The following is a 27,402-nucleotide window of genomic DNA, read 5'->3' as shown; positions in this document are numbered from 1 at the left end:
CAAGCGCCATGCTCTACCAACTGAGCTACAGAAGGACCAAGTCAAGGTATTGGAGTGGCCATCACAAAGCCCAGACCTCAATCCCATAGATAATTTGTGGGCAGAACTGAAAAAGCGTGTGCGAGCAAGGAAGGCTACAAACCCTACTCAGTTACACCAGCTCTGTCAGGAGGAATGAGCCAAAATTCACCCAACTTATTGTGGAAGGCTACCCGACTCGTTTGACACAAGTTTAAAAAAATATTAAAGGCAATGCTACCAAATACTAATTGAGTGTATGTAAACTTCTGACCCACTGGGAATGTGATGAAGGAAATAAAAACTGAAATATATAATTCTCTCTACTATTATTCGGACATTTCACATAATTAAAATAAAGTGGTGATCCTAACTGACCTAAGACAGGGAATTGTAACTAGGATTAAATGTCAGGAATTGTGAAAAACTGAGTTTAAATGTATTTGGCTAAGGTGTATGTAAACTTCCGACTTCAACTGTATATCAAATAACTATATTCTTGCTATGTAACTAGTGTGAAAAAAGTGCCATATACGTAAACCCGTGTAGAATGTACATGTAACAATAAAAAAATAAAAAAATTGTCCTCCGAAGAGGGGTGATGGGCCACAAACATTTTTAAATAGAAAATAATTCAAATACATTTACAAAACGTCCTATCGCAAAACAGTATACCACCTGATCATAAGTAATTTGAGCCAATTTTTCTTGCTGGGTATCCCATATTAAGTGTTGGCCAACATTGCTCTGTTCCAGTTCTCCGTGTTCCTGGGGATCATCTTCTTCCTGGAGCTGACAGCTGGAGTCTTGGCCTTCGTCTTCAAGGACTGGATCAAGGACCAGCTCAACTTCTTCATCAACAACAACATCCGGGCGTACCGGGATGACATTGACCTGCAGAATCTCATAGATTTCACCCAAGAATACGTAAGAGCAGTTACCTTTTCAGAATTGTCTTTCTGTGTGATAAGATGAATAATTTACTGGTGCACCCAGTGGTGTAGTGAGGGCTATACGCAGGTACAGTGCCTTCTGAAAGTATTCAGAACCCTTGACTTTTTCCACATTTTGTTACGTTACAGCCTCTTTCTAAAATATATTTTTTTTAAATGATCATTCCCTCATCAATCTACACACAATACCCCATAATAACAAAGCAAAAACTGTTTTTTATACATTTTTGCTAATAAAAAAAAATTAAATACTGAAATATCACATTTACAGAAGTATTCAGACCTTTTACTCAGTACTTTGTTGAAGCACCTTTGGCAGCGTTTACAGATGAGTCTTTTTGGGTTATGACGCTACAAGCTTGGCACACCTGTATTTGGGGAGTTTCTCCCATTCTTCTCTGCAGATCCTCTCAAGCTCTGTCAGGTTGGATGCGGAGCGTCACTGCACAGCTATTTTCAGGTCTCTCCAGAGATGTTTGATCGCGTTCAAGTCCGGGCTCTGGCTGGGCCACTCAAGGACATTCAGAGACTTGTCCCGAAGCCACTCCTGCGTTGATTGGCTGTGTGCTTAGGGTCGTTGTCCAGTTGGAAGGTTAACCTTTGCCCCTAGTCTGAGGTCCTGAGCAGTCTGGAACAGGTTTTCATCAAGGATCTCTCTGTACTTTGCTCTGTTCATCTTTCCCTCGATCCTGACTAGTCTCCCAAGGGCCTGCTGCTGAAAATCATCCCCACAGCATGATGCTGCCACCACCATGCCTCATTGTAGCGATGGTGCCAGGTTTCCTCCAGACGTGATGCTTGGCATTCAGGCCAAAGATTTCAATCTTGGTTTCATCAGACCAGAGAATCTTGTTTCTCATGGTCCTAGTCCTTTAGTGGGCTGTCATGTGCCTTTTTACAGAGGAGTGACTTCCGTTGGGCCACTCGACCATAAAGGCTTGATTGTTGGAGTGCTGCAGAGATGGTTGTTCTTCTGGAAGGTTCTCCCATCTCCACAGAGGAACTCTGACCAAGGTCACCTCCCTCGACACAATCCTGTTTCGGACCTCTATGGACAATTCTTTCGACCTCATGGCTTGGTTTTTTTCTCTGACATGCACTGTCAACTCTGGGACCTTTAAATAGACAGATGTGTGCCTTTCCAAATCATGTCCAGTTAATTGAATTTAACACAGGTGGACTCCAGTCAAGTTGTAGAAGCATCTCAAGGATGATCAATGGAAACAGGATGCACCTGAGCTCAATTTTGAGTCTCATAGTAAAAGGTCTGAATACTTGTATAAATAAGGTACTTGAGTATTTTATTTAATACATTTGAAAACATTTCTAAAAACCTGTTTTTGCTTCGTCATTATGGTGTATTGTGTATAAATTGATGAGAAAGAAAATAGTTGTATGTGTAAACTTCTGACCCACTGGGAATGTGATGAAAGAAATAAAAGCTTAAATATATAATTCTCTCTACTATTATTCTGACATTTCACATTCTTAAAATAAAATGGTGACCCTAAATGACCTAAAACAGGGAATTTTTACTTGGATTAAATGTCAGGAATTGTGAAACTGAGTTTAAATGTATTTGGCTAAGGTGTATGTAAACTTCCAACTTCAACTGTATATATGGAGACTGTTTAGTGCCAAAAATAAGGTGTAAAATACATGTAAACATTTAATAAAAAATGTCTCTCAGATATAGGACAGACACTTCAGAACAAACTTCCTTTACATTTTTTGGGGGGGTATTATCTGTTGTTCCATTTGGGGAATCTGTTATTCAATGTGTTTGTATGGGCTAATAGCAGTAAGGCCAAATTAAAATGTTAATTAAATATACATTTTTTATATATGTTTTTGATACTTCAAGGCAGAGTGATATCATGTTGATTTGTATCAATCGGGAGGGCATTTGTATCACAAATTGTGGGCAGCGGCGGCCTACTTATTGGCTGAATATCCGTGGCGCAAGGTAGTTGTCAACAAAGCAGCATGACAGAAACATGATGCAAAGTTTAACTACCGGTATTTTCATAGAAAATATATACTGTATGAAGTAATCTGTGCATTTGAACAACAGTATAAATACACCTATTTCACTTTTGTATGTCAGAAACCGAATGACCACTGCTGCACATGCTGCCGCTTTTTTTGAACCGATTGGATTGTACTATTTAGAACGCACAGCCAGCTCACCAACGAAGAAGTGCACCAGGGAGAACGCAAAAAGCATGCAGATGCAATAAGTGAAAACACATTATGTAACTGATAGCTAACAATGTCACAAAGCATGATTCACTAGCCAGTTTAGAAAGACTTGAAATTGGCATGGGAGCTAGCTAGCTAGCTGCTTTTTATAGGTAGATAACTGGTTAATTTGACAAAAACATCAAACTGTTTCTGAAAATTACTGTAGCTGGCTAATTGATCATTCTTTGTGATACACCCGGTGCTTTGTAATACAATCCGGGGTAGTTCCCCATCATAGCAAATAGCTGGCAAAACAATCCAAGCAATGCTCGCACGGTCTATGCGCCCACAGAGTCGAAGCTGCTGCTGCTGCTGGCAGTCACTGAGGTGCAGAGTAGCTCAACAGCTTGTTTTGAACATTTACCACACTTTTATGAGAATTTAAAACATAATCCATGAATTATATAATACACTATTTTTATTGAAAAATATAACTTTTTTTATCACCAGTTTTTTTTGGGGTGCGGGGATAATCAAAAGTGGGGCGCAGCCCTAATTCCCTAACGGGCAAGCTGCCACACACTGGGTCTACATTCAAATCAAATTTTATTTGTCACATGCATCGAATACAGGTGTACAGGTGTAGACTTTACCGTGAAAGGCTTACTTAACCAACAATGCAGTTCAAGAAATAAGAGTTAAGAAAATATTTACTAAATTAACTAAAGTCAAAAAATATAATAAAGTCAAAAAGTAACACAACAAAATTACATAACAATAGCGAGGCTATATACAGGGGGTACCGGTACCGAGTCAATGTGCGGGGGTACAGGTTAGTTGAGGTCATTTGTAAGGTGAATATGCATAGATAATAAACAGCGAGTAGCAACAGTGTAAAAACAAAGGATAACTTGGCACTCCGATACTGCTTGCCATGTGGTAGCAGAGAGAGCAGTCTATGACTTGGGTGACTGGAGTCTTTAAAAAATTGGGAGGGGGGGGCTTCAAAAATTGGGAGGGGGGGGGCTTCCTCTGACACCGCCTGGTATATGGGTCCTGGATGTCAGGAAGCTTGGCCCCGGTGATGTACTGGGACATACGCACTACCCTCTGTAGCGCCTTATGGTCAGATGCCGAGCAGTTGCATACCAGACGGTAATGCAACTGGTCTGAATGCTCTCGATGGTGCAGCTATAGAACCTTTTGAGGATCTAGGGACCCATGCCAAATCTTTTCAGTCTCTTGACCTCTACACAGCTGCCTTGGTGTGTTTGGGCCATGAAAGTTAGTTGGTGATGTGGACACCAAGGAACTTGAAACTCTCGACCCGCTCCACTACAGCCCCGTCGATGTTAATGGGGGCCTGTTCGGCCCTCCTTTTCCTATAGTCAACCATCAGCTCCTAACATTGTTATAGGCCTCCAGTACAGAAACACCACTAGCCAAATGTTCAGTTGCTCAGTGTTCAGTTGAATTAAAGGGCAACTGCACCCTCCAAAAAATAGGTTTTATAGATTTCACAAAATTTCACAGACATCCAAAAATGGTCTCCTGATATGGTTTAAGCATTGTTGTGGACTTAGAACATCCAATTTTTGTTATATAAAAGTGTGATTTTGAGAGTGAAAAAAACCTTTAAAAAAAAACATTTTACAGAGTGCCTTTAAAAAGTATTCACACTACGCACAATACCCCATAATGTCAAAGTAAAATTATTTTACAGATTTTTTCTGTGTTACAGCTAAAAATTTGCTGAACAAGAATTTAAAATGGATTCAATTGATGGTCTAATTTTGTTTCACAGGCTAATGTTGTTATGGTCTAATGTTGTTATGGTCTAATGGTCAATGATCCCCATAATGTCAAAGTAAAATTATGTTTTTAGAAATTTGTACAAATGAATACAAAATTAAAAGCTGAAATAGCTAAATATGTTCAGGACTAAAAATTTGCTGAACAAGTCACATATACAATTATCTGTAAGGTCCCCCAGTCGAGCAGTGAATTTCAAACACAGATTCAACTGCAAAGACCAGGGAGGTTTTCCAATGCCTTGCAAAGAGATCACCTAATGGTAGATGGGTAAACAATCCAAAAAATACATTGAATATTCCTTTGAAGAGGTTGTTGATGTCTGAACGGGATGTTGTTCTGTCTCTTTGCTCTTTCCAGTGGGAGTGTTGTGGAGCCTTTGGGGCAGATGACTGGAACTTGAACATCTACTTCAACTGCACAGATTCCAACCCAAGTCGCGAGAAGTGTGGAGTGCCCTTTTCATGCTGCACCAAAGACCCGGCAGTACGTGTTCTCTCACCACTCTCACTTCACTGGACTATACTCAGTATCCTCTGAAGTACAGACCGCTTTTATTGGAGTTGATCAGTCAGTACATCACTAGTGCAATTGCAAAAACTAATTTGGAGGAGTTATCAAAATGCTCCATTCTAATGTCCAGCCACCAGCGTATTGCATTAGTCCATACCAATACACATGAAATAGTAAAGTGGCCTGCGAACACACATAGCAGAGTCTGTAGCTTAAAGCTCAATACCTTCCTAGTTGTTTCTCTGTGACTAGTCAGAAGCCATGTCGTAATCTCTCTCTGTCAAAAGCACTGGCTAGATGGCAGTGTTCCTATTTTAGCTCAAATCCCTTTTTTAAGGGGCTAACGTTTCACAGTTGCTAACTTCACATCACCATAAATCATACAACACACACAAGGAGGGACACAACTAGCCTGTGCCGCAGAGAATCCACTCATACTACAGCTAAACGGCATACAAATAGGCTACATAACCCTAGCTGAGCCTTATTTGAAGATGTTTATGATGAAATCTCTTCTTTTCTTTTAGCATGCAACAAGACCAGATGGCATGTAGCTTCAAATTACATTTCTTTGCCTACATGCACAAACAAAATACAAGTCCTTGACATTGACCGTATCCATGATATTTGAAAAATAACTAATGGTTTGGCTCACTACACAGGTCAATATACATATGCCTATATCAAGCTCATTAATAACCCCCATTTGAAACCATCCTCTCACTTAGCAGGCCCTGCATCCATTTATATCTACTGTTTGCAAACTTGTCGCAGGTTTGGTATTGAGTCAATTAGGCGAATGCTGTGAATAGACCGTTTATAAATATCCTCTCTTTCGTATTGTAGGAGGATGTCATTAACACCCAGTGTGGCTACGACATTCGAGCTAAAGCGGTGAGTTGAATCGTTCTTATTGCAGAAAATGTTATTTAAGATCTCTGGACATGCTGTGAAGTACTTTGTCAAAGAGTCTGCACCAATATTCTCATTTGAAAGTTGCTGTTATTTGTGTCGAGCCGACACACTGAGGCCGGTGCAATGCCTTAGTATTAGAGGGGAAAACGTTCTTCAGAGACCTGCTGTCTTGACTCTTAGATCAAAAGGAATAATATTACATGTGTTCATTTCTAAATGAACTTATTTAAACTCACAGACAATTAGTCAACTGTTCCTTCTCTCTTAATGTGACCTGACCTCGACACCCTTCCTCACTAATCCACACCTATCCACCCTTATCAGTGCCTGCGAACATATGATCGTCTTCCCTGCACTCAGTACATTCCAAGCTTAATTGCCTCTACCGTATACATTCCTCCTACAGGCAACCATTAACTTCTAGTGTAGACCCTCTAGACCATAGCACTCAATATTTCAATTGGATACCTGATAATTAACACTATTCCATATTTAGGAGTCAGAATCCATCACGTGGAAAGGGGGAACTTTATACTAGATCAGCACTCCTACTCTGAGACACTTGATACAAACAGACCCAGAATCCATCATTATGGCAGTCTGTTCACTTGGAAGCAAGCTTCCAGAGTTTTTTCCACAGCATGGGGATGGGTTGTTTCATCAAAAGGCAGTCCTCAAAACAAAACAGTGGAATTGCAAAATAGGAGTTGTGGAAAACTTTCCCATTAGGGGAGGCAGTTAGCCTAATGGTTAGAGCGTTGGGCCAGAAACCGAAAGGTTGCTGGATCGATGCCCAGAGCTGAACAAGGTACAAATCTGTTCTATCTCTGAACAAGGCAGTTAACCCACTGTTCCCCAGTAGGCTGTCATTGTAAATAAGAATTTGTTCTTAACTGACTTTCCTAGTTAAATTAAGGTTAAATAAATGTTAAAAAATGCCATTGGCAGGTTGGTTGAGCTAGATGCGGTCATTCTTACTGCACCCCACCCAAGTCTAAGTCACAACACTGGTCTCACAGTCCATCACCACTCTCCCAGCCCCCATTTGACAACAGCTGGTTGCCTGGAATTACTCATGATGGAGAAATGTGCTTTTGGCCAAGTACCATGGGAGAGGGAACTGAAGGGAACTGTAAGGAAGGGTTGTATTTATTTTCCAAGCATTACCCTCAAACTGAGAAAAGCATAATGTAGAAGCTGTTTTGACAAGATTCAGTTCAGGGAAATTAGAGGTATTTCAATAAAAGGACACGGGGAACTACAGGATGTTAATGGAATGGCCATTTGGTGAGAGAGTGAGCTCCAAAAGTATTGGGACAGTGAGAAATGTTTTGTTGTTTTGGCTCTCTACTTTGGATTTGAAATGATACAAAGAAAAGTAGATTAAAGTGCATACTGTCAGCTTTAATTTGAGGGTATTTTCATTCATACCGGAGGAACTGTTGACAAATTACAGCATTTCTTTTGTACATAGTCCCCCCCATTTTAGGGGGACCAAGAGTATTGTGACTAGGGCTGTTACCATGACTGTATTACCACTACACCGGCGGACACGAGTCAAATTCCACATGAACGTTTGTGTCACGGTAATTAGGCTTCTCCAAGCTCGGATGCTGTTGATGGTCATCAGTAGCCTACCAAACTTGCAAACTACCTGGTACTCAGCACTATATTGTCCCTCTAATCACTCTGACATCAATGCAAATATGATCGAAAATCTAATCAAACACTTCATGAGATCGCAACATTTCTATAGGTTATGCAGTTTATTGCATGAGAAAACAGAGTGATGGCCTCTTAAAAAGAGCAGGATCCCATCAGCTTTCTATAAGCTATGCCTACTATATTTATTTCTCAACTTTTCTAATATTAAGCACATTGCTTCTCTTTACAACTGTAACGGATTTCCTCCTCTTCGTCTGAGGAGGAGTAAGGATCGGACCAAAACGCAGCGTGGTAAGTGTCCATATTGATTTATTCAAAAACACAACTAAACACTGGAACAAAATAATAAAGTAAATCAACGAAACCGAAACAGTTCTGTAAGGTGACAGCACACACTAGACAGAAAATAAACACCCACAAAACCCAGGTGGAAAAAAGGCTACCTAAGTATGATTCTCAATCAGAGACAACTAACGACACCTGGCTCTGATTGAGAACCATACTAGGCCGAACACAAAAACCAACATAGAAAAAACAGACTGCCCACCCCAACTCACGCCCTGACCATACTAAAACAAAGACAAAAACAAAGGAACTAAGGTCAGAACGTGACAACAACAGGATGGCATGAAGATTAACCACAGGAATAGCGTCCTCCATTCGCTACAAATCAAATTTATATAGCCCTTCTTACATTAACTGATATCTCAGTGCTGTACTGAAACCCAGCCTAAAACCCCAAACAGCAAGCAATGCAGGTGTAGATGTACGGTGGTTAGGAAAAACTCCCTAGAAAGGCCACAACCTAGGAAGGAACCTAGAGGAGCCAGGCTATGACGGGTGGCCAGTCCTCTTCTGGCTGTGGTGATTATAACAGAACATGGCCAAGATGTTCATAAATGACCAGCATGGTCAAATAATAGTAATCACAGTGGTTGTCGAGGGTGCAACAGGTCAGCACGGCCAGGTGGACTGTGGACAGCAAGGAGTCATCATGCCAGGTAGTCCTGAGGCATGGTTCTAGGGCTCAGGTCCTCCGAGAGAGAGAAAGAAAGAGAGAGCATACTTAAATTCACACAAGACACTAGATAAGACAGGAGAAATACTCCAGATATAACAGACTAACCCTAACCCCCCCGACACATAAACTACTGCAGCATAAATACTGGAGGCTGAGACAGGAGGGGTCAGGAGACACTGTGGCCCCATCCGATGATACCCCAGGACAGGGCCAAACAGGCAGGATATAACCCCACCCACTTTTCCAAAGCACAGCCTCCACACCACTAGAGGGATCTCTTCAACCACCAACTTACCATCCTGAGACAAGGCCGAGTATATCCCACAAAGATCTCCGCCACAGCACAACCCAAGGGGGGGTGGGGGGCAATCCAGACAGGAAGACCATGTCAGTGACTCAACCCACTCAAGTGACGCAGCCCTCCTAGGGACGGCATGGAAGAGCACCAGTAAGCCAGTGACTCAGCCCCTGTAATAGGTTTAGAGGCAGAGCATCCCAGTGGAGAGAGGGGAACCGGCCAGGCAGGGTGGTTCGTTGCTCCAGTGCCTTTCCGTTCACCTTCACACTCCTGGGCCATACTACACTCAATCATAGGACCTACTGAAGAGATGAGTCTTCAATAAAGACTTAAAGGTTGAGACCGAGTCTGCATCTCTCACATGGGTAGGCAGACCATTCCATAAAAATGGAGCTCTTTTGGAGAAAGCCCCGCCTCCAGCTGTTTGCTTAGAAATTCTAAGGACAATTAGGAGGCCTGCGTCTTGTGACCGTAGCATACGTGTAGGTATGTACGGCAGGATAAAATCAGAGAGATAGGTAGGAGCAAGCCCATGTAATGCTTTGTAGGTTAGCAGTCAAACCTTGAAATCAGCCCTTGCCTTAACAGGAAGCCAGTGTAGTAGGGAGGCTAGCACTGGAGTAATATGATCAAATTCTTTGGTTTTAGTCAGGATTCTAGCAGATGTATTTAGCACTAACTGAAGTTTATTTAGTGCTTTATCCAGATGGCCGGAAAGAGCCATTGCAGTAGTCTAACCTAGAAATGACAAAAGCATGGATACATTTTTCTGCATCATTTTTGGACAGAAAATGTCATATTTTTGCAATGTTACGTAGATGGAAAAAAGCTGTCCTTGAAACAGTCTTGATATGTTCGTCAAAAGAGAGATCAGGGTCCAGAGTAACGCCGAGATCCTTCAGTTTTATTTGAGACGACTGTACAACCATCGAGGTTGTCAGATTCAACAGAAGATCTCTTTGTTTCTTGGGACCTAGAACAAGCATCTCTGTTTTGTCCGAGTTTAAAAGTAGCAAGTTTGCAGCCATCCACTTCCTTATGTCTGAAACACAGGCTGTCAGTGAGGGCAATTTTGGGGCTTCACCATGTTTCATAGAAATGTACAGCTGTGTCATCCGCATAGCAGTGAAAGTTAACATGATGTTTCCGAATGACATCACCAAGAGGTAAAATATATAGTGAAAACAATAGTGGTCCTAAAACGGAACCTTGAGGAACACCGAAATGTACAGTTGATTTGTCAGAGGACAAACCATCCACAGAGACCAACTGATATCTTTCAGATAAGATCCTGACAGGCCAGAACTTGTCCGTGTAGACCAATTTGGGTTTCCAATCTCTCCAAAAGAATGTGGTGACCGATGGTATCAAAAGCAGCACTAAGGTCTAGGAGCACGAGGACAGATGCAGAGCCTCGGTCTGACGCCATTAAAAGGTAATTTACCACGTTCACAAGTGCAGTCTCAGTGCTATGATGGGGTCTAAAACCAGACTAAAGCATTTTGTATACATTGTTTGTCTTCAGGAAGGCAGTGAGTTGCCGTGCAACAGCTTTTTCTAAAATGTTTGAGAGGAATGGGAGATTTGATATAGACCGATAGTTTTTTTATATTTTCTGGGTCAAGGTTTGGCTTTTTCAAGAGAGGCTTTATTACTGCCACTTTTAGTGAGTTTGGTACACCGCCGGTGGATAGAGAGCCCTTTATTATGTTCAACATAGGAGGGCCAAGCACAGGAAGCAGCTCTTTCAGTAGTTTAGTTTGAATAGGGTCCAGTAAGCAGCTTGAAGTTTTAGAGGCCATGATTATTTTCATCATTGTGTCACGAGATATAGTACTAAAACACTTGAGTGTCTCCCTTGATCCTCAGTCCTGGCAGAGTTGTGCAGACTCAGGACAACTGAGCTTTGGAGGAATGCTCAGATTTAAAAAGGAGTCCGTAATTTTCTTTCTAATGATCGTTGTCAGGACCCGGGTCTCCGGAGTGAGAAACAGTCACTAAACCAACTGAGCCACGAATAGTCAGCAGAACCCAGAAGATGAGGCAGACACAGCAGTACTTGAGACGGTGTATTTAATGAAGTAAAAAGTGAAGTTCTTCAGGAAAACATGTAACTCCACAACCTCAAAAAGGAATTCCACAAGAACAAAGGCAATCCTCCAAGACAAAAAGGCAAATCCACAAGGTGGAAGGCACAGCACAAAAAGCCTCAAAAGATACTCAAAAACAAACAAAGAAGAACAAAAAAACAGAACTCCACAAGAGAGTCCACCGGGATCAACAAGAGCTCACAGAGTACTAGGGCTGGGTGCTAACATACAAACACAGAGCAAAGAACTGAGTAAAACAAAGGGTTTAAATACAATCAGGGGAAACGAGGCACAGGTGCAAATAATAATGGGGATCAAGGGAAAACAAAAGGTCAAAAGGCACAATGGGGGCATCTAGTGACCAAAAACCGGAACAACCCTGGCCAAATCCTGACAATCGTGATCTTTTTCTCAAAGAAGTTCATGAATTTATTACTGCTGAAGTGAAAGCCATCCTCTCTTGGGGAATACTGCTTTTTAGTTAGCTTTGCAACAGTATAAAAAAATCATTTTAGATTGATCTTATTTTCCTCAATTAAGTTGGGAAAATAGGATGATTGAGCAGCAGTGAGGGCTCTTCGATACTGCACGGTACTGTCTATTTAAGTGCATAGATTACATATATTTTTGCCCCTGCTCCGAGACATACTAAATAATATATATAAAGACAAGATTAAAACAAGAATAGTCTGATGGTTGACCATATTAGCCTGTGAATTATATATTTGCTGCTGGAAAATTCGAGACATAATCAAGGGCTTGTCAAATTGTGAATGAGAGACTGATGAAGTGTGTACAGCATGCACAAAAAAAACAAAGCAGAGCTCATGCCTTTCGTGCACCATAAAAATACACATTTATAATAAAAGCATTACATGCATAATCGCATTTGCAGTCACTTTTGATAGTGGTGTTTTCCCGCTCATGGAACATTTGTGCTTATAGCCTACTGCATTTTACACATTGCTGAGCTTTGAATGTGAAGAAATATTCTAATAGTTTATCAACATTTGAAGCTAAATGTTCTGATCTGTTGCTTCAGCATCATTACTTAAAGTTTTTTTGATGCTAGTGGTTGTATTAATTTGGGATCTATTGCATCCCACAACTGTCCCAGGCGATGTTTGGAATATTTATTTCTCGCACAGAATAGATCAACTTTTGTTCTATGGGGGAATAGTAGATTGACATAGGCTAGTGCTTTTGCTGTTCGTTCGGCCTACTTCTCTTGTTGACTGACAAAATGTAAATCTGGACAGTTCTTCCAGTATCTTCAATATGCGCCTCGGAATCAGATAAGGACAGTTGCGTCCCCGACGTGTCTGTCTTCACTTGTAGCCATGAGTGAGCGGTGCTTCCTAAAGTTGATACAGCTGCGGGATCGGGGCACCACTAGTACAGAGCTTGCTCAGGAATGGCAGCAGGCATGCACTCACAGTGAGGCGAAGACTTTTGGAGGATGGCCTGGTGTCAAGAAGAGTAGCAAAGAAGCCACTTCTCTCCAGGAAAAACATCAGGGACAGACTGATATTCTGCAAAAGGTACAGGGATTGGACTGCTGAGGACTGGGGTAAAGTCATTTTCTCTGATGAATCCCCTTTCCGATTGTTTGGGGCAAAATTGTTTCCGGATAAAAGCTTGTCCAGAGAAGACAAGGTGAGCTCTACCATCAGTCCTGTGTCATGCCAACAGTAAAGCATCCTGAGACCATTCATGTGTGGGGTTGTGTCACACTAATTTTCAATCCCAATGCTAATAACTAACAATCAATAGCTTTGACCAGTCCCCGAGGTTTGTAAGACCATGGGTTTAATAATAATTAGGCAAAGACTCAGCTTATGCAAAAGGTTAGTACAGTTTCACGAGAACGTTCTGAAGTCCATTATACAAAGTCATCCATTTTATACCTTGCTCCTTACTTACGCACATACTTTCACACAAACAGTAGATATCCTATGCACATACATGCACACGAACAGTAGGTGAGTTGTATCCTTCTCCATAGTTCTCACCACTGTGTATCACTACCCAGCCGACAGTCCCATTCCCCCGAGATTAGAGAAACCTTGAGAAGTACTCCCTGTCCTATCATACATTCCACAAGAGTTCTAGCCAGGTTGGGTCAAACACAGTTGAAATTGTTCTCGGTATTTTCTTAGGCACACACTGTCTCGCCTATACTTCTAAATGGTAAGTCTTAACTTGTCTTATGCACACACAATCGTAACAATTCCAGTCTTATGATTCCATTACATTTCACTCCATTATACAGTGACAGGACGGAATACTTTGTCATTACCTTAACATTACCTTTAACATATAAATAATTTAGTCATTATCTTACCATTACCTTAAACATATAAATCATATGAATTTCTCTTATATCAGGTTGCTTCTCAGCCAAGGGAGTGGGCTCACTCACAATTTTGCCTAAGAACACAGCCATGAATAAAAAATGGAACCAACGTATCCTCCGAGAGCAACTTCTCCCAACCATCCAGGAACAGTTTGGTGATGAACAATGCCTTTTCCAGCATGATGGAGCACCTTGCCATAAGGCAAAAGTGGCTCGGGGAACAAAACATCGATATTTTGGGTCCATGGCCAGGAAACTCCAGACCTTAATCCCATTGAGAACTTGTGGTCAATCCTCAAGAGGCGGGTTGTCACGATCGTCGTAGTGAGGAGACCAAAGCGCAGCGTGGTGTGAATACATACTTTAATGTTAGACGAATGAACACGAAGAACACTAAACAAACAAACAAAATAATAAGACGAACGTGACCGCTATCACTACTGTATGCAAACATGCAACATCACATAGACAATAACCCACCAACCACAATACAAAACAGGCTGCCTAAATATGGTTCCCAATCAGAGACAACGACAAACACCCGCCACTGATTGAGAACCATATCAGGCCAAAACACATAGCAACAGACTAATTAGACATGCAACATAGAATGCCCACTCATATCACACCCTGATCAAACAAAACATAGAAACAATCAACGCAAATAATGGTCAGAGTGTGACACGGGTGGACAAACAAAAACCCACAAATTCTGACAAACTCCAAGCATTGATTATGCAAGAATGGGCTGCCATCAGTCAGGGTGTGGCCCAGAAGTTAATTGACAGCATGCCAGCGTGGATTGCAGAAGTCTTGAAAAAGATGGGTCAAAACTGCAAATATTGATTCTTTGCATAATCTTCATGTAATTGTCAATAAATACCTTTGACACTTATGACATGCTTGTAATTATACTTCAGTATTCCATAGTAACGCTTGACAAAAATATCTAAAGACACTGAAGCAGCAAACTTTGTGGAAAATAATATTTGTGTCGTTCTCAAAACTTGGCCACGACTGTACAGCCTGTGCAAAAAAACAAAGCAGAGCTCATGCCTTTCAAATCATCATTGGAGTCGCATCATGCAGCCTTAGAATGCATTAAAAATCCAAACATATAGCTCAACGTTTGTATCACAACTAAAGTTACATTAGTGACTCTAAATGAAGCATATAGAAGTACCTGTTTCTTTGTTAACCAATCAACACAGAATAGCCACATGTGCTCACTCCCTCAAATCGTTTGGAGAAAATAACATTTCTATTTTATTCAATTGCATTCTTCATACTATACAACAATGCCATGGAATTCTAAGAAAATCATGTCTGCTAAATGAACTAGTGTAGCCCATAGCCAGATCAGTACCTAACATAAGGACAACTCAGAGTATGCTATTCAGTTCTTCTGGAACAGACTAGATTTTCTTCATATCATGTTTCTTTAGACCTGTCTAAAATACATAATGGATTTATTGTGATGGTGTAGGCTATATTACATGGATTAATTAGACTTTTTTTTAAAGTGTAGATGTTCCTCTGGTCTGCATCAGTGGCTTGTAGGCTATGTGTGTATGCCAGTAGATGCTTAAAGTGCTCGTTAGTTAACGGTCAATTACCGTGAGACAGACAGTTATTTGCTTGACAATCACCTGCAACCAAGCCGTAATTGTGACAAGTTTAAAGTAGTCAAAGTGTGATATTTGGTCCCCTATTCCTAACACGCAATGATTACATCAAGCTTGTGATCTAAAAACCTGTTGGATGTCTTTGCTGTTTGTTTTGGTTGTGTTTCAGATCATTTTGTGCCCTATAGAAATGAATGGTAAATCATGTATTTTGTCATTTTGGAGTAGTAATGGAATATGTTTCTAAACTCTTCTACATTCATGTGGATGCCACCATGATTACGGATAATCCTGAATGAATCTTGAATAATGATGAGTGAGAAGGTTAGACACATTTTTCATCAAACCTTTTCACTCATCATTATTCATGATTCAGAACAACAAAAATGTGTCACTGTCCTAATACCTTTGGAGCTCACTGTATATGGCATGTAGGTCAGGGTGAAGTTGCCGCTACACGCTGATCTTTGGTCTGTTTTGCGTTCAGGATTGGGGGAGGGGAAGCTGATCCTAGATCTATACCTAGGAGAAACTTCACCCCCTAGTGCCCCGCGAAAACACTTGAGGTGACTCATAAAAGCTGACCTTTAACATCTAGGCTACTGAAGCGTGATTAACCTGATGTACAGTTCACATAATAATATAACGATACTAGAAAGTAGCTGTGCCATTTAGCAGATCCAGTTATCCAAAGCAACTTCTAGTATAGTAACTGTTTATATATATATATATATATATTTTTGTTGTTGTTGATTTTACCTTTATTTAACCAGGCAAGTCAGTTAAGAACATATTCTTATTTTCAATGACAGCCTGGGAACAGTGGGTTAACTGCCTGTTCAGGGGCAGAACGACAGATTTGTACCTTGTCAGCTCTATATGTAACCCCAGCAGGAATCGAACCCACAACCGTAGTGGTGGTAGCGCCATTCTCTAACCAACTGAGCTACACTTGATGACAGAGTAAACACCAATTCAATTATAGACTGTAAGAGAAAAGTGTTAGCATTAAAGGTCATTGTTTTGTGTCGCCTCTGCTGTGTTAGGTCTCGGAGCAGAGGACCTTTATCTACATCAAAGGCTGTGTGCCTCAGTTTGAGAAGTGGCTGCAAGACAACCTGACAGTGGTGGCGGGGATCTTCATAGGAATCGCTTTACTACAGGTTGGGAACACATGTCTGATGCATACGCCCCAAATACACCGGCGTATGAACCCTGGTTTTACCTGGGTCTCCTTTCATTGCATTTGGGTCTTAAAGCTACAGCCTGGGATTTGGGAAGCTGTTCAATGGTCATTTCAATTCTTGATATTTGACACATTGATATAATTTAATGTGTAAATGCCTCACGAGTTTAGCACAACTGTCTGTCTTCACCATAATCCAAAACATAAGGGACGGAATTCAATCCGAACCTGCGTTATTGGGCACGTAACATATTAAGATAATTTCCAATTGAGACGACATCTGCCATGTTTACTTTGAATGCGATCTCCATGTATGTGGTAACATTAGCTTTAAAAGGCACATTGTCGACAGCGAAAAAGGGTGCTACATGGGATAAATCGACCCCAAGGTTGAATCCCCGCCAAGGTTTCATTATTCCATTGTTTACAAACAAGAATAATGTGAACAAACGACATAGAGTTGAAGTCGGAAGTTTACATACACCTTAGACAAATACATTTTAACTCCGTTTTTCACCTTTCCTGACATTTAATCCTTGTAGAAATTCCCTGTCTTAGGTCAGTTAGGATCACCACTTTATTTTAAGAATGTGAACTGTCCGAATTTGAGAGGGATTATATTTCCCGACCCCCATCCCTCAGATGTATAACCAAACAAATAGCGGGCACCCGCCTTTGTTGTTTTTTTCTAATCCCAGAATGTAGCTTTAAGGGGCTGTACTTTCAACATTATGTTTCTTCTGACTTGTCGTCGGAATGGAATGTATTTGAAATAGCCAGGTTTTCTTTATTATTTGAGAGTGGTGTCAATGCTCAATTTCTTAAGATGTCTTGAAACATTGTTTATCTGCTTTTTGTGTTCATAGCTGGCTATGCTGGTGAATGTGGTTGTGAACTTTACTTGCTACTAAATGATGACTTAGGTTATTGTCTGAGAATAGAATTTAGACATTAAACAAACTGTATTGCTGATCATAAAACTGACCATGAAACACTGAAATCAACTAGATCTATCACCACAGTAGCCATTCAAAAGTAGAGATATCCCGCCTGATCTTTGTGCCCTTTTTCAGATTTTTGGGATCTGTTTAGCACAGAATCTAGTGAGCGACATTGAAGTAGTGAGAGAGAGCTGGTAAGAACCACAATTGAAACTTAATTTTTTAGTGTAATTATGCCACCTGGTGGTCATAACTGGTACTATATGATGAACTACTGTTGATGTTTTGTTGACTCTGTGTAGAGAGTCTATCTATTGAAAAAAAAAAAAAAATCATTTTAAATATAAACCCAAGGTTTGGTGAGTGCTCTTTTAATTTATTTTCACTTTCCCCCATCACACATCAGTTTGTTTACCTGAAACATCTCAAGCAAACTAAAGGTTGTAACGAAGGTAAGCGCCTTTATTCTTGTTCTAGACTCCGGAATCTTTTTAATCTCATCTATTAAAGACAAATATGTCTAGGGAACCAATAAAACTATAGTTAATAAATAAAGGTGAAATAAGTCCTCCCCGTTACCATTGTATTCTCTTGATTTGGGTCTTAGTTTAGTGTCCTTAAGACATTATATTTGATCATGCTCAGATTAACTACCATAATTTGACCTACATCTTTCATCCATATGTGACATTTCAATGAAATATTGATTTGATTTCGTATCTCCCATGCAGATCTCTTCAGTTTTGCCACCTTCTAAAGGGAGAAGATCAGGACACTTGGGAAATGTACAAAATGAAGAGTCTCGCTGCTTCCTTTATGCTCTGTATATAATACTTTTGTAAGAGTTTATTTTTTATATACATATGGCTTTGAACATGACCCTTCCAGGCAGTGTCCAACACTGGGTCGTGTACAAAGCCACATGTATGTATATATGGGGGCCAAACATATGTGTCGATATGGCTCTGGTCATGTACAGTATAGAGCTGAGGTGGTTCTGGAAATGCACTGCATGCCTATTCATAGGGCATTGGTTCTCCTACCTGTATTCTTTAATGTTATGATGTCTGATGTATTGTACATTATACGTTAGATTACCAGTAAGGAGTGAATTGGCTGGGTAGCACTTCGTACACTGTTATAAAGCCTGCGGAGCTGTAGCAGTAACATGTATTGTAATGTCATGCCATACTGTGTGAAGTGTCAGTTTTTAAAGAGAATTTGTGTTGCTAATACCAGTCTATTGACTAGCAATAACCATGAACTAACTCTATTTCAGACACAAGTGTTGTATTTCATTGTCATGTTCAATTTATACCAATACCATTCCATATACTCCATTCCAGCCATTATTATGAGCTGTTCTCCCCTCAGCAGCCTCCACTGTTGCGTAGTCGTAAGTAAATCTGTCCCTATTTGGGGTATAGAGTAATAATATCACATATTTTGCAAATGCTGACTGATTTTTTGGGGGACTGCATGTAGGTCTGTACTTCTCACTGCGCCATCTCACAACTCAAAAACAAACATTTCCCCTGTGCCATAGGTGTGACCATGATGTTCTGTACTTTCATTTCATATGTGTTTGAAATTATGTAAATAACTGGATAGTAAGAAGTTTTAAATATGTCAAAATAAATGTATGCTGCTTTGTATTAGTGGGTCTGAGAGGTGATTCATTCATGTATTTGTGTAAAAGGTAACATGTTTGTTGACCATGAACCACCGCCCAATTCATATTTTTTTTCTTCTGGCAATGTAAGAAGGGCCTGGACGTCTGCCTATGAGACTGTCAAATGGCATTTTAGGCTAGTTTTAAGAGGCGAACAGATTGATTCCGCCTACTGTTGTGCTGCTTTGAAACTTTATTTGAACAAGAGCTGTCAAACCGTGTCATCTCAGATATCATTAGCCGTTTCCTGCTAAATGTCTCCACCTGCAGGTGAATCAGTGACAGTACACAAACTACATTGGCGAAGTAACCATCCAGTGATAACTGACTCAGCCAAGGCCGGTTCCAGCCATAAGTGACATCGGCCGTAGCTCAGTCGAGGGTCTCAACTTACTATTGAGAGTAAGAATAGTAGAATGCACCAGGTGCAATTTCGATATGTGGTTGTGCAGAAGCAGTTTTTCTCTTATCAGTCACTGGCAGTCACTCAATTAGCCATGTCAGCTAACACATTTTAGGTTGGTAGTTAGTCTAGCCAGCTACCTAAACTTGTAGTAATCGTGGCCGAACACCAACCGGGCATGCAGTGAACGTGCCCAGGGGCTCTGACCTCCAGGGGTCCCCCATTGACTTTGTTAGTCATTCTCACTCAGATAATAATAGCATGGCATAAGTCATTACAAAATGTGTAGAATGGCAGAAAAAAATGTTAAACTGCAAAAAGTTCTATCCACCCCATGGCAAAATGCAAAGAATTGCTGGAAATTTGTTTTAAAGGTCCAATGGGGCCCCCAGAAAACTGGGATATTTTCAGCTTCCAGGAATTGTGTACAGATAAATCATTGCAACATGGAGCTGCACATTATCACGCTGAAACATGAGGTGATGGAGGCGGATGAATGGCATGAAAATGGGCCTCAGGATCTCGTCATGGTATCCCTGTGCATTCAAATTGCCATTGACAAAATGCAATTGTGTTCGTTGTCCGTTGCTTATGTCTGCCTATACCAGGGGTGGGCAATTCCAGTCCTCGGGGGCCTGATTGGGGTCACACTTTTTCTCCATCCCTAGCAAATAAGGCTGATTAATCCAATTGAATACTAAACTGAAGTTCATGATTAGGTGATTATTGGAGTCAGGTGTGTTAGCCGGGGCAAAACTGTAACACCAATTAGGCCCTCGAGGACTGGAATTTCCCACCCCTGGCCTATACCATAACAACCCCACCACCACCACAGGGCACTATGTTCACATCAGCAAACCTCTTGCCCACTCGACTACATACATGCTGTCTGCCATCTGCCATGTACAGTTGAAACTGGGAGTAATCTGTGAAAAACACACTTTCTCCAGGGTACCACTGGCCATCGAAGGTGAGCATTTGTCCATTGCAGTCAGAATTCCAATTGCACGCTCCCTCATCTTGTGACATCTGTGGCATTGTGTTGTTTGACTAAACTGAACATTTTAGAGTGGCCTTTTATAGTCCCCAGCACCAGGTACACCTGTGTAATGGCAGCATTACAAAAAGCGCAAACCATCATATTTAACCATGGCAAGGTGACTGGCAATATGGCCGAATACAAACTGTAGTTATGGAGGGAATAAGGCAATTAAACAGGCAAAACATCAGTATAGAGACAAAGTGGAATCGAAATTCAACGGCTCAGACACGAGACGTATGTGAAAGGGTCTACAGACAATCACGAACTACAAAGCAAAAACCAGCCACGTTGCTGACGCCGACGTCTTGCTTCCGAACAAGATAAACACCTTCATCCGCTTTGAGGATAACACAGGGCCCAGACGGCATCCCTAGCCGTGTCCTCAGAGCATGCGCAGACCAGCTGGCTGGAGTGTTTACGGACCTATTCAATCTCTTCCTATCCCAGTCTACTGTCCCCACATGCTTCAAGATGTCCAACATTGTTCCTGTACCCAAGAAAGCAAAGGTAACTGAACTAAATGACAATCGACCCTTTGCACTCAATTCTGTCATCATGAAGTGCTTTGAGAGACAAGTCAAGGATCTGCACAATGCCCTATCTCATCTGGACAAGAGGAAAACCTATGTCAGAATGCTATTCAGCATTTTTTAAAACTTTCTTTAACTAGGGAAGTCAGTTAAGAACAAATTCTTATTTTCAAGCACAGCCTAGGAACAGTGGGTTAACTGCCTGTTCAGGGGTAGAATGACAGATTTGTACCTTGTCAGCTCAGAGGTTTGAACTTGCAACCTTCCGGTTACTAGTCCAATGCTCTAACCACTAGGCTACCCTGCCACCCCAAGCATTCATCACCAACGTACCCTCCAAGCTCATCATTAACAAAATAATAATAAAAAAACATTTAAAAAAAAACATTTTTGCACTATATGTATATAGTGTATTATATCCTATTCTACAGTATTTTAGTCTATGCCGCTCGCCCAAATATTTATATATTCAGGGTAGTCTAGTGTTTAGAGCGTTGGACTAATAACCAAAAGGTTGCAAGTTCATATCCCTGAGCTGACATGGTACAAATCTGTCATTGTGCCCCTGAACAGGCAGTTAACCCCATGTTCCTAGGCTGTCATTGAAAATAAGAATTTGTTCTTAACTGACATGCCTTGTAAAATAAACATTTTCAAAATTCTTAATTCCATTCCTTTACTTTAGATTTGTGTGTATGGTTGTGAAATTGTTAGATATTACTGCACTGTTAGAGCTAGAAACACAAGCATATCGCTACACCCGCAATAACATCTGCTAAACGTGTATGTGACAAATAAAATGTAATTTGATTTGATTTAATGATCATGCTGTTTAAACATCTTCTTGATATGCCACACCTGGCAGGTGTATGGATTATCTTGGCAAATCAGAAATGCTCACTAAGAGGGATGTAAACAAATTTGTGCAGAACATTTGAGAGAAATATGCTTTTTGTGCAAATGGAACATTTCTGGGATCTTTTATTTCAGCTCTTGAAACATGGGACCAACACTTTACATGTTATGTTCATATATTTTTTCACTATAATTTACCCAAGTGGAAAAGTATAGTGGCGCAGTGGTCTAAGGCACTGCATCTCAGTGCAAGAGGTGTCACTACTGTCCCTGGTTTGAATCCAGGCTGTATCACATCTGGCGTGATTGGGCGGTGCACAATTGGCCCCGCATCATCCGTGTTTGGCTGTTATTGTAAATAAGAATTTGTTCTTAACTGACTTGCCTAGTTAAATAAAGGTTACATGTAGGTTTCCTTTAACCCATAGTTTTCTACTACATATAATAATGAAATTATATCTTTACATTAAAAACCAAAGTCTATCAGAATTTCAGTCATTTCAATACATGATCTCCTTGATCTTCAAGAATAGGACTTGGAAATATGGAAGTATAGATTGGCCAAATTGTTTTACCTGCGCATAACTAGACAACGAAGGACTTATTAGCCAGCCCTACTCTGTTGTTTAGGAATGGGCTCATTGATTTGAGTTGAAAAATAAATGCTGTACTCAAGGAATGGCAGATTTGAGCACAAGTGAAAAGTGCTACTTACATGTGAAAAATGAATGCCATATGCTGCATTAGCTATAGGCCTATTGTTTACCTTTTTTGTTGGTGACACTTTGAAATCTTGATAATATGCAGCTGTTTTAAGGGCAAATCCACAAGTGAAACAATAACAAAACGGTCGCCCTGCCTCTGTTTTGGTAAATAACTGAGGGATGGGCCTGGAGAAATGTACCAACTTTCAGATTAATAGACAGAGCTATGGATGCAAGTACTGACCGTCCATGATATCACATTATTGTTTTAACCATGTTTTGAGGCTATACAGTGTTTGTTTAAATGTACAATGTTTATTAACATTGGAGAAAAACAAGCTTATATTTTGGGCTCTCATGGAGTGTGACAGTTGAACTAAGCTCATGAGGCATTTATAAGTTATATTCTTCAAGAATCAATGGATACCGTACCAGTTTAGACACCTACTCATTCCAGGGTTTTTCATTGTAAAATAATAGTAAAGACATTAACACTGTGAGGGGAACGGCACCTCAGTACCTCCAGGCTCTGATCAGGCCCTACACCCAAACAAGGGCACTGCGTTCATCCACCTCTGGCCTGCTCGCCTCCCTACCACTGAGGAAGTACAGCTCCCGCTCAGCCCAGTCAAAACTGTTCGCTGCTCTGGCCCCCCAATGGTGGAACAAACTCCCTCACGACGCCAGGACAGCGGAGTCAATCACCACCTTCCGGAGACACCTGAAACCCCACCTCTTTAAGGAATACCTAGGATAGGATAAGTATCCCCCCTTTAAGATTTAGATGCACTATTGTAAAGTGACTGTTCCACTGGATGTCATAAGGTGAATGCACCAATTTGTAAGTCGCTCTGGATTAGAGCGTCTGCTAAATGACTTAAATGTAAATGTAATGTAAATGAAATAACACGTGGAATCATCTATTAACCAAAGAAGTGTTAAACAAATCAAAATATATTTTAGATTCTTCTAAGTAGCCACCCTTTACCTTGCTGACAGCTTTGCACACTCTTGTCATTCTCTCAACCAGCTTCACCTGGAATGCTTTTCCAACAATCTTGAAGGAGTTCCCACATGTGCTGAGCGTTTGTTGGCTGCTTTTCCTTCACTCTGTGGTCCAACTCATCCCAAACCAACTCAATTCGGTTGAGGTCAGATGATTGAGCAATAAAAGCCCCACTTTTATTCCATAGGCTGGGATCCGCACTGTGCAGCTGTTGCAAGAGCGCTTTTTTTGTGACAAATATATTTTTTCCGTAAACCCCCTTTTGGAGTTGAAAAGTAATACTCAAAGTAATCATCTAGTTTTTAAAAAATATCTGTAATCTGATTCAAATATTTTTATTAGTAACGTATTACAGTTACCATTTTTTGTAATCCCTTACTCCCCAACCCTGCCAACCAGTAGGTGATCTATGCTGCCATACAGGCTATGGGGCTCTGGCAAAGACCTCCACTTCAGCATCACCAATGATCATTGATGGGAAGAACAGAATTCGGTAGGTTTAGTCTGACCTGTTCAAACTGCAACATACTATATGTTTGTGTGTCAGATATATTTGTTTTATTTAAGCTTTATTTAAATAGGTAAGTCAGTTGCAATCAAATTCTTGTTTACAATGACAATCTACCCGGCCAAACCCTAACCCAGACGACGCTGGGCCAATTGTGCACCACCCTATGGGACTTCCAATCACAGCCGGTTGTGATATAGCCTGGAATCGAACAAGGGTCTGTAGTGACAACTCTAGCACTGATATGCAGTGCCTTAAAACGCTGTGCCACTCGGGAGCCTGTCCTGACTGCCATTGGTAATACAACAGTGACTATGTGTGTATAGGTTCACAGAAATGTGTATGGAGCAAGTTTTTCATTTTTTTATTGAACCTTTATTTAACTTGCAAGCACATGGAGACTTGCAAAATGATGTGATGAAGTCCAGAATGACAGATGGGCTTGAAACTGATACCTCTGAATGGAGAGAGACCTGGCACTCAACATTAAAATTGCACTAGACTCATTTTACTTTTATTGTCTTTAAAAAAAAAAATATTGAATGGTATCAGTCAATATGGGGGGTGAAAACCCCTGTGTATTCTGCAACAGGATCAGGGAACTCCTGTTGTATACCGGACACCACACAGGAAGGTATGACCACTCTGACATGTTTGCCAAGGTAGCCCCATTAGCACCAGACAAAATGCCTATTGGCACGGTAGCTGTATGAAACCAACTAATGTTTGGCTTCTGTCATGGCTGGATGCAATCCTTGAGGAGCCATTAAACAAGGTCAAATCAGCAGGTGGAGTTCCCCTTTAATTAGGGCGCATGAACCGCTAGGGGGACACCTACGACAACATACAGTGAAATTGCAGAGCGCGAAATTCAAAATACAAAAATCGTAATGTTAAACATGAAAATACAAGTGTCTTACATCATTTAAAAGCTTAACTTCTTGTTAATCCAAACGCGTTGTCGGATTTCATAAAGGTTTTACGGCAAAAGCATATCATGCGATTATCTGAGGACAGCGCCCCACAACAAAATAAATAAATCACTTACCTTTGAAGATCTTCCTCTGTTTGCAATCCCAAGGGTCCCAGCTACACAATGAATGGTTGTTTTGTTTGATAAAGTCCTTCTTTATATCCAAAAAAGTATGTTTAGTTGGCACCATTGACTTCACTAATCCACTCGTTCAACGTGCTTGCAAACTAATCCAAAAAGTTACTGGTAAAGTTTGTCCAAACAAATCAAACGATGTTTCTAATTAATCCTCAGTTACTCGAACATCTAAATAAATGCTCAACTTTAAGATGGAGAATAGTATGTTCAATAAGGAAGATAAATAACGAAGAGCGCGCACCTCATTCACGCGTGCATCAAGACTACTTTTCTAATTAGGTACACCTTGGAAAAACTACAACTTCTTGCTCATTTTTCAATAAACAAACCTGAAACATTTTATAAAGACTGTTGACCTCCAGTGGAAGCCATAGGTACTGCAAGCTGGGTCCTTTTTGGTTGGAAATTCAATAGGCCAACATAGGAATGGCCGGGAGCTAAATTAATTAAAAAATTGATTTTTGCCCGTCACAGTCACAGACATTATTTTAACATTTTTTTGAAACTTCAGAGAGTTTTCTATCCAATGCTAATTATAAGGATATCCTAGCTTCTGAACAAGAGGCAGTTTATTTAGGGCACATCATTCATCCAAATTTCCTTACACTGCCCCCAGAAGATTTAAACATCATCCACAAACAGTCCATTAGGTAGCCACCCTTACCTAGTGTGGCTACATTTACATTATTTATCAGATGCGCTGACTTATAGTAGTGAGTGCATAAATGTATATATTGGTTCATGCTATTCCCACATGGGAATTGAACCCATAAACCTGGCATTTTAAGGCACATGCTCTACCAACTGAGCCATATAGGACACGAGTTCTTTCTTACATGAAGTGAGGATGACTGGCGAATGGTTGAAATGTCAGGAGTGGGTGGGGACTTTTCTACAGTGACGATAACTGCAACGATTTGTAGCAGACAAATCTAAGTTGTTTGTTTGCATCACATTTGGAACTCTGGCTGTAACGAGTTTGTCACAACTGGCCAAAAGGTGTTCATCTATCTCTGGTACAGTACCTTTCTATCTGCCATATTGGGATTACAGTATGTTACTCTTTGTATTATGACTTTGAACTACCTTGTCATTTGGAACAAGACCACAGTGAGTAATGAATGCCGGTAGAAGTATTTAAAGAGCCACAGAAAAAAGCTGATTGGCACGTGTGTTTTTCTGTTGCTCTTCAAAAAAACGAGTTTTCAGTCTCGGGGGTGTGTTTCCTGACCAATTATGTATGAGACACTTCCTCAAAATCCCCAGAATAAATCTAAGATAACTCAAGAAATCTGTAATGAATTTTGACATTTTACATTTACATTTAAGTCATTTAGCAGACGCTCTTATCCAGAGCGACTTACAAATTGGTGCATTCACCTTATGACATCCAGTGGAACAGTCACTTTACAATAGTGCATCTAAATCTTAAAGGGGGGGGGTGAGAGGGAATACTTATCCTATCCTAGGTATTCCTTAAAGAGGTGGGGTTTCAGGTGTCTCCGGAAGGTGGTGATTGACTCCGCTGTCCTGGCGTCGTGAGGGAGTTTGTTCCACCATTGGGGGGGCCAGAGCAGCGAACAGTTTTGACTGGGCTGAGCGGGAGCTGTACTTCCTCAGTGGTAGGGAGGCGAGCAGGCCAGAGGTGGATGAACGCAGTGCCCTTGTTTGGGTGTAGGGCCTGATCAGAGCCTGGAGGTACTGAGGTGCCGTTCCCCTCACAGCTCCGTAGGCAAGCACCATGGTCTTGTAGCGGATGCGAGCTTCAACTGGAAGCCAGTGGAGAGAACGGAGGAGCGGGGTGACGTGAGAGAACTTGGGCAGGTTGAACACCAGACGCGCGCTGCGGCGCCTTCTGGATGAGTTGAAGGGGTTTAATGGCACAGGCAGGGAGCCCAGCCAACATCCCCAGTCTCGAGTTGCAGTAATCCAGACGGGAGATGACAAGTGCCTGGATTAGGACCTGCGCCGCTTCCTGTGTGAGGCAGGGTCGT

General features: G+C 41.0%; 1 protein-coding gene across 1 annotated transcript in view; it reads left to right on the top strand.

The window, feature by feature from the left end:
- The window catches only part of LOC124002138 (tetraspanin-5-like), a 30,351-nt gene extending 11,116 nt beyond the window's left edge, over window positions 1-19,235 (top strand). The window contains exons 4-10 of the mRNA XM_046309441.1: window positions 775-945; window positions 5,328-5,453; window positions 6,327-6,374; window positions 16,497-16,613; window positions 17,710-17,771; window positions 17,984-18,029; window positions 18,309-19,235. Of these exons, the coding sequence (XP_046165397.1) occupies window positions 775-945; window positions 5,328-5,453; window positions 6,327-6,374; window positions 16,497-16,613; window positions 17,710-17,771; window positions 17,984-17,996 (537 nt within the window). The 3' untranslated portion in view covers window positions 17,997-18,029; window positions 18,309-19,235. The remainder of the gene's footprint in view (window positions 1-774; window positions 946-5,327; window positions 5,454-6,326; window positions 6,375-16,496; window positions 16,614-17,709; window positions 17,772-17,983; window positions 18,030-18,308) is intronic.
- The last annotated feature ends 8,167 nt before the right edge of the window (window positions 19,236-27,402 follow it).

The sequence above is a fragment of the Oncorhynchus gorbuscha genome, linkage group LG17, assembly GCF_021184085.1.
Source record: "Oncorhynchus gorbuscha isolate QuinsamMale2020 ecotype Even-year linkage group LG17, OgorEven_v1.0, whole genome shotgun sequence".
Lineage (NCBI taxonomy): Eukaryota > Metazoa > Chordata > Actinopteri > Salmoniformes > Salmonidae > Oncorhynchus > Oncorhynchus gorbuscha.
Note: the sequence above shows the minus strand (reverse complement) of the source record. Positions and strands in the feature narration are given on the sequence as shown.